Source organism: Miscanthus floridulus, chromosome 1, assembly GCF_019320115.1.
Source record: "Miscanthus floridulus cultivar M001 chromosome 1, ASM1932011v1, whole genome shotgun sequence".
NCBI classification, from domain to species: domain Eukaryota; kingdom Viridiplantae; phylum Streptophyta; class Magnoliopsida; order Poales; family Poaceae; genus Miscanthus; species Miscanthus floridulus.
Window position 1 is genome coordinate 51,748,983 of NC_089580.1, and position 14,379 is coordinate 51,763,361.

Here is a 14,379-nt window from a genome sequence, read left to right on the forward strand (position 1 = left end):
AACATGCTTTGGAATATTCTTCTCCTTTCTAGGAATCGTTTTCTTCATTGACAAGGGGCTCATTGCAATGGGCAATATAAGTGAACTTCCATTTTGTTTTTTGCTTTTGAATCTTTTCTTGTATACTATCGTGGATTATAAGCTGGAACAATATTTTTCTTTCACACCAAAACAACCAGTAGTAAATAATCCACGATCGTTTATAACGAAACGAACCGGCAACTAAGTTAACTCACTGTGCGTATGGTTCACCTTTTTCTCTTGATGCCATTTCAGATTCTTTCCGGTCATGTTTGGATTTGACAATTTGGTCTGAAATCAACTATGCAGTTCTTCCCCAAGCCAAAGAGTTACAAGATTTTTGCATCCACTGTATTTGCTAGTGAGCACAGCGCAGTGAGCAGCACAGTGAGCAGCAGCAGCAAAAGCAGTGAGCAGCAGGCACGTATCAACTCAGCTGTATTTATTAGCGGGTTGTGGATCTTTGTCGATATTGTCTTGTGTAATAAAAATCTGACAGTGCAAGCTAGCTACGTAAGCATTTATCACACACGTCCCTGCTCCACCCACGTCGCTGCGGCCGTCCTTGCCAGCCTTGTCCGCCTCGCCACGCGCGCCATCAACGCGCCAGAATACATGCTCGAGCTCGACGCCAAGATCTACGAAGCCGAGCTCGAGTACCGGTCACGTCAACGCCACCTAGGATTCTTTATAGTGCACGCCCAGGTACTTCGACGCCAAGATCTGTTGACGTCGACCCCTAGGATCCAAAGATAGTTTAAGTCTCACAAAAAGCTAAACGTAAATTTTCTTCAGAAAAAAAATCAAATAGTAAAAAATTGGGCACCGTGCCGGTGCCAATATATGAAAGGCCCTGATGCTAGGCGTGGCGCCAGTGTGAAAGAATTTTCTTTCCTTCTCTGCACATGGCATGAAGGTCAGTGAAAGAATTTTCTTTCCTTCTCTGGCATGGCGGCCACTGCTGCATGAAGGTCAGTGAAAGAATTTTCTTACCTTCTCTGCACATGGCATGGTGGCCACTGCTGCATGAAGCACCATGTTCGCTTATTGGTTTCAGCCAGTCTAAACCAGTCAACCAATAGTATTTTTTTCTCACAACAAACCAGCATCAGCTAGCTTAAACCAGCTTAGAAACCAACCGGCGAACAGGCCAGTGTGCGTGACTGAGAACCTGCCGCGTCGTGAGGTGGAGTAAACGAACTCCACCGCGTGAAGACCCACCAGCAGTCTATGTGTATGGATTCGTACTCGTGTACTCCCTCTGTCCTAAGAATGTCATTCCCACTTCTAATAAATCAAACATTTTTTTAACCAATTATATATAAAAGAATATGACTTCTGCTATTTATCTGTTAAAAAGATTTAAAATCTATCAGATTTCTATATGTTTGATTCTGCTTTAGGATTGTGCTACAGCTGTCTACTGGGTTGTATTTATAGAAAATCTGACAAATTTGACCCCATAAAATCTGTCGACAGATAAATAGACACTTCTAAAAAATATTAATATTTATAATGCACAATTTATACCATTAGATGAATCACTGAATATATTTTTATAATAAATTTGTTTAGTGATACAAATATTTTTAATATTTTCTATAAAGCTATCAAACTTGAGAAAGTTTAACCAGCACGTGTCCCATAACGTCATTCTTTCTAGGATGGAGGAAGTATGAGATAGAATGTTTGACATACGTATTCATATAAAACTGTTGATAAATTTATTACCAATACGTGAGATCATGTGATGAAAAATTGGTTCGAGATGAAATTGACATTACAAAGTACGTGATTGAAAAATTGTGGCACGGGTAATATGCATATGCTGCTATATTTATGTTATGATACCACGACGGGTTTGATACACTCAAGGTAGTGTAGCAGTTTTGATATTATTGCATGACAGTCTCATGTATGGTGTCGTGCGGATTGACTTTAGTCAAGTTGTAGTCACTTCTGCTCGGACACGGTTACGTTCAACGTGTGTATGTGGTGCTTGAGGCGGAACATAAATAATGACGTAATAGAACTATGTTGAGGAAGGAACTGAGATTTTAGGACTAAGTTTAGGGAGAAATTGAGATATCCGTAAAAAAAAATGTTTGTGGTAGTTTAGACTAGAAAATAATGCACATGATGATGATTACTCCGTGAGACATGCATATGGGAGACGTATGGGCTAGGATGTGATATTTCACTTGTTGGTGTGCCTTCTGGAAGCGTCAATAGTCTGATGGAGCCGTGCTAGGCTGCTGGTGCGTGGACGTGGGAGTTCCCGTTGGACCCGTGATCGTGTTCACGAAGACCCTACTGCTGGTCAGGGCAAAGCATGTGCCAGAGCGTGTACGTTAGGACTAATCAACGTGGCGGAGCAAAAATGTCCGCAGATAATTGTCAAAACAGTACAATTCCTTTGTTTTTGTTTTTTTTAATCTACAATTCCTTTGTTCTAAACGCTTGTTCGCAGTTTCTTTCCTCTGCTTTCTGATTCCTGTAGTTTTCTTTTGAATTTTCGCCAATCCAAATGGGGCCAAAATCATGTGTGGGCCTAGCCCGTTCCATCTCCAGCCTACCAATCACGGGCCGCTACACCCGCATGGGCCTCGCTCACAACTTCTGCAGCCTACTTAGGGCGTGATTGGTAGGCCGAATCGGACCGTCTCCGCACCGTTTGATGTCTGACCTCATTCATGCAGTGTGTTTGGTTGTTCTCCTCGCACCTTTCGCCTGTATCCTTTCATTCATCTGCCCTCCTCCATCCCGCACGACTATATCTTAATTTTCACTTCCCTCTTCATACAGGATGGCTTGATTCAGGCATAGCGCAGAGACCCATGTGTCATACACTCAAAACTTTCATCCATACATGCAACCAAACAAGATCTCATCTCATCTTGGACCAACAACAAAGACAACCAAACACGACTGAATGCACAGTTTGAGCATGCATCTCACCATCCTGAACCGGCTCTCTATCCCGACTCCCTCTCACCAAAGCAACCAATCACGCCCTTACTGAAGGCGCCCATATAGCCATTTTAGTTTTTCAGATACCTCAACAAACTAGGTTTATTTCAGGTGGCTTGTTTTGGCTTTTGGTGCATTTCATTCCTACCAGTACATCGTAGAACAATTACTGTATCTTCCGATACACTGAAAAAAAAAATACTCCTTTCTGAAACATCTTCTCCAGTCCATTACAACACCATCGTATACAGAAATGTCACTTGCTACAAACATCCGTAGTGGTACAATAAGAGCACTCAAAGCAGCAAACACCCTCGATCAACCAGTCTACAATATACAGGCAGCACAACGCATTAACTTTCAGGTGTTAGATTATCAAGTCGCACGCATATATACACAGTAAGTACATCGAAGGCCCTTTTAGACTAAGCTATACAACAAAGTAGCATCAAGGAGACATTAGGATCTTCCTCAACTCACGGCTGCCTTCCACGATGCACCCTGAACCAGCAAGAGAGTTGATCCACACGTCATCAGTTCTCACGGGCTCTTCGTCGTCATTCCTGTGCCAGGTCCAGTGGGCATGGGTGGAGTTCACGATCTTTAGCTCGCCGTGACCAAAGCTCGCTTCCCTGAAGACTGACCAAGCTGGCTTCGGGTTACGATACCTGAAGACGCCAAGAAGCAATTAAGCATACCTATAGTGATGCTGAAGTTGCTAAGATTCAGAGGCACAAATACAGTGGTGGTCAAGTGGTACCTGTGGGCCAAGCCTTCACGGTTCCCACCGTCCCCAATAGTTATGTGAACAGCGCCACAAGGATCAAGTCTGCCATTGTAGACTCGCTCCTGCAGGAAGAGTGAAATAACCACATGTAATTTTCATTCAGATCGACCAAATGGTTACTTGCTCAAATTTGAATACTTCTGCAGACTGCAGTTTGGGGATATATAGGGAGTCATACCGCACGTTCATAAGCATGGACATGACCTGCTATTACCATATCCACATGAGCAGCATACAGCAAAGGCTCCATTGAAGCCATCATACTGTCACCTTCACCCTGATGAGCCCAATTGCTATTGTACCATGGTACATGCAACAACACAATGAGCCAGGGTGTCCTCTTTCTATCAACCTTGGCAAGATCAGCCTGAAAAGAAGAGAAGTTAATATACCAAAAAAAATCAAATCTACTATCAGCAAGAATAGCTGAGGGGTTTTGAAGTTAAAGACATCCTCTTTAAGTTAAGACAAATAAAATATACATTGACCATAGATAAAATAACTAGTAATTAAAATTCAAGATGAGCAATACACTAGGTATTGAATTCCAATCATTAGTCTATCTTTACTCTTCTTAGCAATGTACTGTTAGCAAAAACATGGTTCCTTTCAGTATACACAATCCCTTCTCCCTCCAAACAATTGTAATGCGCTCTGATATGGATGTTATCATTACAGAGTTTCATACCTTTAGCCAAGCATACTGATCTGAGCTATCATCATAATCTGTGTATGAACCTAGCATTATGAAGTGTGCACCTGCAACTTCAAAAGAGTAGTACAAATTTGATCTAGATCCACTCTCTTCATAAGGCATTTTCCATCGTGCATTATAAGATTGAAATCCTGACTCAAAAAATAGAATCTGCTCCTTCTCATGGTTGCCTTCCGTCACCATCCAAGGCCGGTTGCTAGCAAGTGGCTCCACCAATGTGCCGAAGGAATCCCACAAATGTTGCATATAATCAGCATAAGAGAGATCACCAGGGAGTAAAAGCATATCATGCTCACACTGCTTAATGTGATTCAGGGTTGATGTTGTCCAACTAGTCTGACCAAGATCACCAACAACAGCCAATGACAGTGGAAACTGGGAGGGCGGGGTCTTAAATTGGAATTCTGGACCTTGGCCTCCACATCGGTAGTAATAAATAGTGTTGTCTTCAAGAGGTCCAACGACAACATGATGAATTTTTCCTGAGCTATACAATAAGTAGCTGTAGGATGTGCTTTCTCCTTGAAATTTCATTGTGTATGTACCTTCTTTGGTTCCATAGTCCACCACAGATGGGACAGAGTTATCATCGGTAATCCATGTTATTCTCATGTGCTTTTCTCCAGCTAGTGAAATGTGCACCTGAAAATCGTGCCATTACATGAGTGGTTCAAGAGCAAATATTGTCAACAATAAAAGGAAGTAAAAACACTAGTAAAGGACTAAGCAAGTACTAATGAACTGCGCAAAGGATCTGCTGCAAAGAAATTTAGCTTCGGAGAACAGATAAACTAATGCAGTCAATTACTTCCTTATATCTCAAATTATGACCCTCTTGTTTATCATGGACATAGAGAAGCTAGGATATACATCAAGAAAAAACCCAAATAAGAAGGCCTAAGACATCCATATGGCACATTAACAGATTACCCATGAATACTAACACAACTAGTTATTTTTATGTGCCAATAATTAAATTTGCCATCAACTAACCTCATGAAAATTAAGCATTCCCTCAACTTCATAATACAAGGTCAAATTATACTTCTCCCAGGTTTAAAATGGTGACAGTTTAGGTGACTAGTCTGCTCTTATCATATGTAGAGCTAATAACCTGCTCCTGTAAGTAGGGAATCATTTAAAATGTGTCCTTGAATTTAGTAGAGGTCTAATGAAATGGATGGAGGCGCCATTAAATTCAACTGGTCATGCCAAGTTCCAAATCTTTTATATTATAGCTAGGGACTAAAAAACTACCTTATGTTTCACACTAAAGATGCTGAAAGATCTACAGTGGATGTTAACATCTTCAAAATTTAGGCACCAAGTCGCATGTAATGCAATTAACATTTGGGTGTAAAGCCATAAAATCCAACAGAAAGCCCTCATCAAGGTTGTCGCTGAGTGGAGTATGGTCATACAAATGAAAAAAAAGGTAGAAATCTGGAAAACAAAAATTAGCCGTCCAGAATCATGATTCAACTATTTAGCGGTGGTTTTTGTAGGCTTCATGAGCTTGTGGTCTTATATTATCTGTCAGTGTTCCTACAAAGTATGAACAGCCAAGACGGACTATAAAGGATAAGAAAGAAGAAAAACATTGCAGGACTAGTAAACTCTATGGTCATAGGAACAGCCAAGACGGACTATAAAGGATAAGAAAGAAGAAATACGTTGCAGGACTAGTAACTGTATGGTCAGAACTGTGTGCCACTAACATGTTACCAAGTGGAATGGATATTGAATGCACATTAGTGAAGTGCCCAAGCATGCACTGATATATACAGCCTGTTCGCTTGGTCGTAAACGATCGTAAATTTCCAGCCAGAACAGTATTTTTCTCTCACACCAAACCAGCCAGCAGTAATAATCCACGATCGTATACGATCGTATCAGCACCAGCCGAACAGGCTGATAGAGTTTCTGCATTATCACACTGGAAAGTTGAACATCAAATACCTTCAGGCTTCATAGGTTAGTTCAGCCTAGATCTATTATTCTGAGGCCATCCCACAAAGCTCCTAGCCTCCTGGGCATCTTAGAAGCAACAATTAGTGATCTCTCCCTTACATCACTAAAAACATGGTAAAATCAACCAGGAATGAAGTTGATTTTGATTTAGTTACTAATCGAGAATCGCGACTGAGTGCACCATGCTAGTCATGACTAGTTTTGGTTGGAATTGGCATGACCTCACTCATCCAAGACTAGTCAGAGACGACAAGGGGAGTGAACATTCGGCGAATTGGACGAACGGAGCTATTTCTGAACACAGATACCGAGGTGGAACCCTTCAATACACAGTAAATCAGCTCAAGCCCTTGAATGAACATATTAAGTGTAGTTAGTAAGGGGAATATGGTGACAGACTTGCACCCAAAAAAAAAGAGAGAGATGTTGATAGATAGCCATAAACAGCACCAAATCGACTACTTCGATCCAGCCGAGCATCACTAGATGAAGAAGTATCCGAATAGGGCCGGTTGCTGCCAAAACAAGAAAGTTTCCTTTGCTGGGCCAATCCCCAGAACACCCCAAAATTCAGCTCAAGGTATCAAATCGATAGGGATGAGGCACGAGATTTCACCTGCTGCGGATCGGAGGCGGAGGACTCCTTCTTCTTGCTCCAAGGGAAGAGGCTAAGGAGTGCCTTGCGGTGGCACCGCGCCGGCGGCGGACGGACGTAGTCCTCCCCCACCACCGGAGCCCCGGCTGCCGCGGCGGAGGCGCAGGAGGATACGGCGAGCAGGAGTATCAGGAGGATGAGGGGGAGGGGGAGCGGAGGCGGCGCGGCCATGGCAGGAGATTGAGGTACGGCGGACCAATCTTCCACTGGGCTGTATCCTTGTACGACGGACTACCTCAGGTCATTTCTGGTAGAGCACAGTTCAACCTCCGTGTCAACTGTCAACGAAGGCGCCATTTTTAGTATTTTTTTTCTTTTCGACTGCTGGACTGTCGACGGACGCACCAATCTTTTCTTTTTCTTCTTAAAAAAAAGATGTGTTTGAAGCAGACATTTGCTCAAAATGTGTCATGTAGAATTTGTTTGAATGAACAATTAAAAGCCTGAAAGATACAAGTGAAGAAAAGTAAAAACACGATAAAATGTGTCTTCCAGAAGTTGCCTGACAGCCTCCGTGCTGGAAGCAACATTTGCTCAAAAAGCATCACGCACCACCAGAGCCCATGAAATGAATCAAATCAAGACGCGCACCATTTCAGAACCACACCCCACTTTGCCTTTTCGGCTGCGCCCTTCGCACCATTTCACAACCAGAGTGACACTTTCATGATTGCAGAGGAAAAGTGACGCAATCACCGGCCGAAAGCCGAGTAAACAGAACACACACACACAAAGTTACATAGGTAAAGGTTACAGCACTCGATGATGATGGGCTTAAATTAAACAGGCGCACATCACGACCAACTAGACAGGGTTCCAAGATGGTCAAACTTTGTCAGCGTTCAATCTGTCAATATCCATCGCCTTGTAAAACTTCACGTCTTACCTGTGCAGAGCTACCTGCAGAAACTATGGAGAAAAACTACGAAAATACAGAAACTGGGAACCAAAGGCACCTACATCGTGTTTCACTTTGCTCGAGAACTTCTGGGGATACTTTTCTTGAGGACTTCCCTTCCCACATACATCTGTAGGTAGCCCTGCAAGACAGTGAATGTTACATTAGCCAATTAATCGTGGTATTACACATCATTGCAGCATAGAATATACCGTAACGAGGATTGGTAATCTACCTTAACAAGGGTCCTTATATTTTCAACTTCATCGGACAAAATTCTTGGGATGTCTATTTCTGCCGAGTGAGCCCAGACGGCTGCCACTTTATCCACAGCCTTCTTCACTACAATCTTGTGGACTTCCCGTGACAGCAGACCGTTTTCCCACAGAGGTTTTACAAAGCCTTTGACAAATTCGCACAAGGCGCACTTGAGCGCATTCATTGAGGTGCTACTTTCTTCAACTGCGCTTAGCTGCGGAGGCCCAGTATTTGACTCGGAGATCTGCAACTGAGTTGCTGCTTCAGGGGTACCGTCTTTGCAAACTTCTCTGGTGATTTGGTTTGTTGCATCAGCTTGATTACACTGTTTTTCCTCTACCTCCTTAAACTGTTCTCCCTTCGAAGTGGGTCCAGTTAATGAAGTTGAAAGACTCGTAGAAATGCTCTGGGGTTTGAAACTGTCTGCAGTTACCTGGCAAACCGGTTCCTCAGGTGGTGCCGTAAAATCTTCATCACTGATCATACTAGGCGAGCAATTTAAGTCTGGTATTGAAGGACGTAGGATCCGGTCATCTTGTTTAGCAGCGCCAAAATGAATTGTATCAGAAGCACAATCCTCTGTTGTTATCCGTTGATTTGATGCGATCTCAACCCTACGGGCTTGAGGCTGACAATCCTCCTTTCTAGCTTTCGCGTTCAGCTCATCTTCAGTCTCTGCCAGCAGGGAACATTCTTGCTTCTTCCTTAAAACATTATCATACGTGGTTTCCTGTTGGTTGTCTCTACAATCATTTCCATCTAAACAATTTTCGAAATCTATGTAGTAACTTTCACTAGACTGATTGATGGACTTCTTTTGGGACATGTTTGCAGTTCCTCTAGGCAGCATTGACCCATCGCATGAAGTACTTACAATCTCATGATCTGGAACCCTTAGTGCATTTACCTTCGAAGTGCCATGCCTTGAGCAACTAGCAACAGTCTCTTTGTCAAGCAATATTGGGTCAGTATACATACCAGTAGATTGTTCAGCCAATTTGGCACCATGGCCTCCTGCTTTCTTTTCACATTTTACACCTGGTTTCTCTTTCCTTCCTGCATCCGAATCAGCATTATTTGTCTCCTGTTGAGAAATATTCTGATGTGCACTATTATCACAGTGTGAAACAGCTGCTTGATCCACCTTACAAGTGTCAGAACAACCATTCAAACTACTATGCACCTTGGGATGATCAGTTGATACCTGCCTCCTGTCAACAAGTTTTTCCTTTTCTTTAGGTTGTGCAATTTCAAGAGGATTTGCTTCTGGCAGAAGCTTGAGACTACACTTCAGTCCTTTCTCAGCTGTTGCGTTTTGAGGCCTTTTGTTGCATTTACTGTTACTAGGGAATTTGATGGTCTGCTCTAACTTTTTGTTAGCTCTTCCTTCACCACACTTTTGTATAGCAGATGATGTTGTGCTACTAAATTGGTCAGAACACTCTGAAGCAGTGTCATCTTTATTATCACTTTCTGAGCTAGACGACGCAGCAGGTCCTCCACTCCTCACTCTTCTTCCAGTTGACATCTTGCTTCTTTGTGCAGTCTGTTGTTGGTCAACTTTCACGATGTTATCAGCCTTGGCAGCACTATTCTTTCTTAATTGTCTCTCTCTCCACAGGATTAAACAATCTCGGCGAAGTGCCTCAGACTGAGAAACATTATCTGATATTTTCAGTTGTATATTCCTCTCTGTATGGGTGACTGGAATATGCTGCAGTATACCTCTTTCAGTGCAACCATCAACATCGTTGTCGGATTCTAGATCCATGTCTTTACTTCCTTCGCTCAAATTTGGTGCGTGTGATGAAGCAATAGTTTTGCTGCACTTGGGACTTTAACATGTTTTTCCCATCACACTTTATTGGGCCGCTAGAAGCGGGAGCTTTAGCATTCTTCTTTGGGTTGAAGTTCCCTTTTGCTCCATCTTGACACACTAACTTGGTTATTTCAACATTTCCCTCCCGACTATCATTTCTCATCTTGTCATACTCAACCTGTTGTTGTTGGTCCTGCTCAATGGAGCAGCGGAGCCTTTTAGATTTGTCCTTATTAGCGTGATTCTTCCTAGCTTTCTTTCCACCCAAATGATCTGCATTCCTTTTCCTGCTATTGTTTCTATCATATTTACCAGCACAAGCACCATTGCTAGTGTTTCCAAGGAAATCTTGTTTTATAAATTTCCTTTTTACTACCTTGCCATTATAAGCATTTCTAAAATTTCGACTGTTATCAGAGCATTCACGAAAATCTTCATTGGGAGAAAGCTCAGGTTGCTCATGGTGGATGGGACGAAATCCATTAATTGGTCTCTTGGGGTGAGCTTTTGCTACTTCATCCCTTTGACACGATTCACCATGTGAGGGGTGAACAGGAATATGCTTACTTGAAGATTGAAAATTGGACAAGTAAGACCGATGTCTTGCTGCATCTATCTCAGAAAAATGGTCATCTATCTCAGAAAAATGGTCATCCAGGAATTTAGTTGGTGGATATCTATCATCATGATACTGTCTGTTCTGACTGCCACTCCCCTGGTTAGCAGAATAATTCTTCCTACAACCTCCTGCTGGATGTATCTGTCCGTCATGTCCTTTTGCACAATGAGGAACATGATCGAAGGAAGGGCATTTCTTTCTCCTGGATTAAGAACCAAACTATTTAAATGGCCAGGACTAAATAGTATGAGAAGTTGTTGGAAATGCGTAACGACAAATATTTAAGTTCAGAACAAGAGATTACCGGTAAGATCTGATGGGACCAGGTTCAGGTGAAATGCTGTGCCTGGTACATTCCGATGAATGGTTGTGGCAAGCATGATATTGACCGCAGCGTCCACCATAAGAACAGCAAGATAGATGGCATCCACCTACTCCATCTCCAGAGCCATAAATCGCAGAAGAATGTCGATGACCATGTGATGGCCCCGACCTGCATGCCAAAGCATCAAAGTTCCACAAAACTGAAATGTTTGGTATAAGTAATAAATAATAATGAGCATCCAAGCTTGGAAATAGGTGCACACGGCATACCTCTTTACACCATACGTAGAAAAGTTACAATGTCTATTGCTCACAACTTCTCCAGTTCTGTGCAAATCATAACCACCTCTAGGTTCAGTCCTAGAATCTTCTACCCTGTTTTCACATCACAATATCACATAAATCCAACAATAGGAGATAAATTTGAATCTATAAAACTAACAGCAATATCAGCATAGCATGGAATCTGAAATTTAATTCATGTGTTGATGTGTTGATGAAGAGAACAACCTGTCAGGCATATCCAGAGGCAAGTGCAGGGTTGCAACATGATCAGGTTGCTCCCTTGTTGCTTGATCACTTTGACGAAGGATTAAGTTTTCCCACTCATACTTCTCGGAGCGCGAATAGCTTTGTGATGCTTGTCCAAAAATTTCTCCATGTACTGATGACAACAATATCCTTTTTGAACCCATTTGTTATCCAGCTGCACTTGAATGAAGAGGACACTGACATGAAAGCTCAAATATCACAGATGGGAAGCTGGTTTGAATCCTTATTCATCTCACTTGCTTCCTAGCAACAATACCCATAGATAATCATTGGATAAATCTTGCAACATGGCCCTTGATAAGCAATTTAGCAGATGAATTACCAGTTTCTACCAAGGATCACTTTAGTTCATACTCCCTAAATCATCCTTCAAATATCAGTCAATGGTAGCATCCGGCCCTATAATTATGGCATAGGAAAATAGTAATAAGTAGAATTGAATGGTAGAGTCTGCAGTACACGTGAAGTCATGTTCTCGAAAAAAAAATGGTAGAGTCTACAATAAAAACTGAACTGTAAAATCTGGCATCTACCTGAAAGAGAGTCCCCGCATTTCCTTTATAGGGCATACTATCACTGGCCACAAAGGATAAGGAGCTTATGGAGACAAGAAAATGGTAGAGGAATAGATAGTATATGTGATTAATAATGTCTTGGCAAGAAGGGAGAGAATAGTTGCTTTGTATTTACTCAAATGTCGAAACAGAAGAGATAGATTGGTGATGGCAAATGAGTGGACAGTCCAAACAGCATGGAAACCTTATACTTTGAAGGAAAAGCAAAATGGCAAAAACAAAACTATACCATAAATTTTAGAACAGCTGGAGTTTGATGTAAGAAAACAAATAAATGCAAAAGTTGACATGTACGCATATGTAAATTTTGTTTCCGGTTGCCTAATATGCATTGACAATAATAATATATGCATAAGTCCTGCAATCATGCGTACTACTTAGTAATTAAAAGGCCTATACGATGGTAGATACAAAGTCCATATCTACTCCAAGCCTGCGCCAACTACCATGCTTACCCTTTCGCCCTTTCGTTATGCCTTCAAATCAACAAGAAAAGATTTTAAAACTGTAAGCAGTGCCATCAAAGTCATCATCAACGTATGCTAAAATTTTATGTCGATACTCAAACTTTGTTATATGTAGTAACAAGATAAATCACAAATAAACCTTATTGAAAGATTTTTTTTCTTACAAGAAAAACTCTGGTAGCCCCACATGTAATATATAGCTGTTTCTTAGCGTATGATGACTGATGATGAGTTTCTATGTGAAAATTTATTTAGTAGCATATAATTTATAGCACTCCTCACATTGCTTAGAGATCATTTTTTGTGCGAATTTGTTACGTTAACTAAAGAGATATACAATAGGACCCAGGAATAATTTGTGAGAGATACCCCAATATATATTGTGTATGTGCAAAGTAATATATACCTGTAAAAGACTTGAATTGAATACTACCATCATTTTTGTGATAAATAAATAAGCGAGACAGCATGATTTTGGAGTTAAAATTCTTGAATTTGAAGTTAGAATTCTATTAATGTCATGTGTTCCACTTGGTAAATATTTGATACATGTGGACCTTGTGTTAAAAAAAGCATATGGAGTACTACTTTCACATCTAAGAAGAAATGGTATCCACAAATATGCGCACAATAATACCACAAACAAGCCAAAAGCACCTCCATCCAGATATAGAACTGTAGAAAAATGTGACACTGCCAAATTGAGTCTCTAAACTTTCCTAGTTTCCTTGTACTACATTTGACAGCGAAAGAAAGCAAGCATCAGTAGTGCCCAGCACCCCAGCCCATGCATTTGGTCTCCCCAGGTAGAGACAAGAGGGGCCCCAAAATCAAAATGGTTAGTTGAGCAACAAAAAGGATACGCTTGGCGACCACCGACCAAACAAGCACTGCATCCCGCCCAACCTTTGAATCTTGATAAAACAAACATGAACTTCGCAATTGATCCCAGACAGAAAATGCCCAATTTAGGAGTGAAAGCACTGAGACCGGCAGGTGGAGAGGGCCATAGATGCGAATAGACTGAAGTAATGCTAGTGTGTAGCAGAACTAGGAGCAGTCCATGCATGGAACAATGGGTAAATATGTAAATAATCCGAACAATGGAGAGAAGAGCAATACCTTGTCGCCTTGTCGTCCCCGCAGCCGGTGTGGACGTGTGAAGTTCGCCCTGACCTCAGGTCGTCGGCGTCACAGATTAATCTGAGATCCATAAAACATCAGACGATGATCAGATAGGCGATGCTGTTCACGTGACACCAATCAACGTCCAGCCAAAGAACTCAAGAGTGCCAAACATGAGGACCAAAACCCCAAAGTAGTAATCGATGGTGCAAATAAATGCACATTAATAGAGAGAAATCAAAGTAGGAGGAGTAGTAGCGGCGATTTTACGGGGAATAAAAAGGGAAGCAAAAAAAAACTCAATTTAAAAGCGCAATAAATAAAAGGTAGAAATGATGCAAAGGATTCGAATCTTCATTAAGTATAAAGTACTAGCGTCTCCTCTCAAAATCTTTAAAAGAAGATGCAAAAAAAAAAAAAAAAGTGCAAAGAACTGGAGCGAACAGGATGAAAAGCCAAGATCCCACCTTGGAGGCAATCCGCACTGGGGTGGTTACTTTTAAACCCTAAACACTCGCCCCGTAACCGCCAGCGATTGCACCGGCAAGATAAGAGAGGAGAAGGCGACCGTTGCAAGACGAACGGACAGGACGATCGCGAGGGAGGGCGAGGAGTTTACCGAC

General features: G+C 41.8%; 1 protein-coding gene and 1 pseudogene across 1 annotated transcript; both read right to left on the minus strand.

Annotated features, from left to right (window-relative positions):
* Positions 1–3,181: 3,181 nt before the first annotated feature.
* LOC136483696 (purple acid phosphatase 18-like) lies at positions 3,182–7,405 on the minus strand. The gene is made up of 5 exons (XM_066480838.1): positions 7,081–7,405; positions 4,467–5,135; positions 3,957–4,145; positions 3,752–3,840; positions 3,182–3,659 (listed from the first exon to the last, which is right to left on the minus strand). The coding sequence occupies exons 1-5, from the start codon at positions 7,288–7,290 to the stop codon at positions 3,440–3,442; spliced, it is 1,377 nt and encodes a 458-aa protein (XP_066336935.1). The 5' UTR covers positions 7,291–7,405; the 3' UTR covers positions 3,182–3,439.
* A 392-nt stretch (positions 7,406–7,797) lies between these two features.
* On the minus strand, positions 7,798–13,925 carry LOC136483703 (uncharacterized; annotated as a pseudogene).
* Between the last annotated feature and the right edge of the window lie 454 nt (positions 13,926–14,379).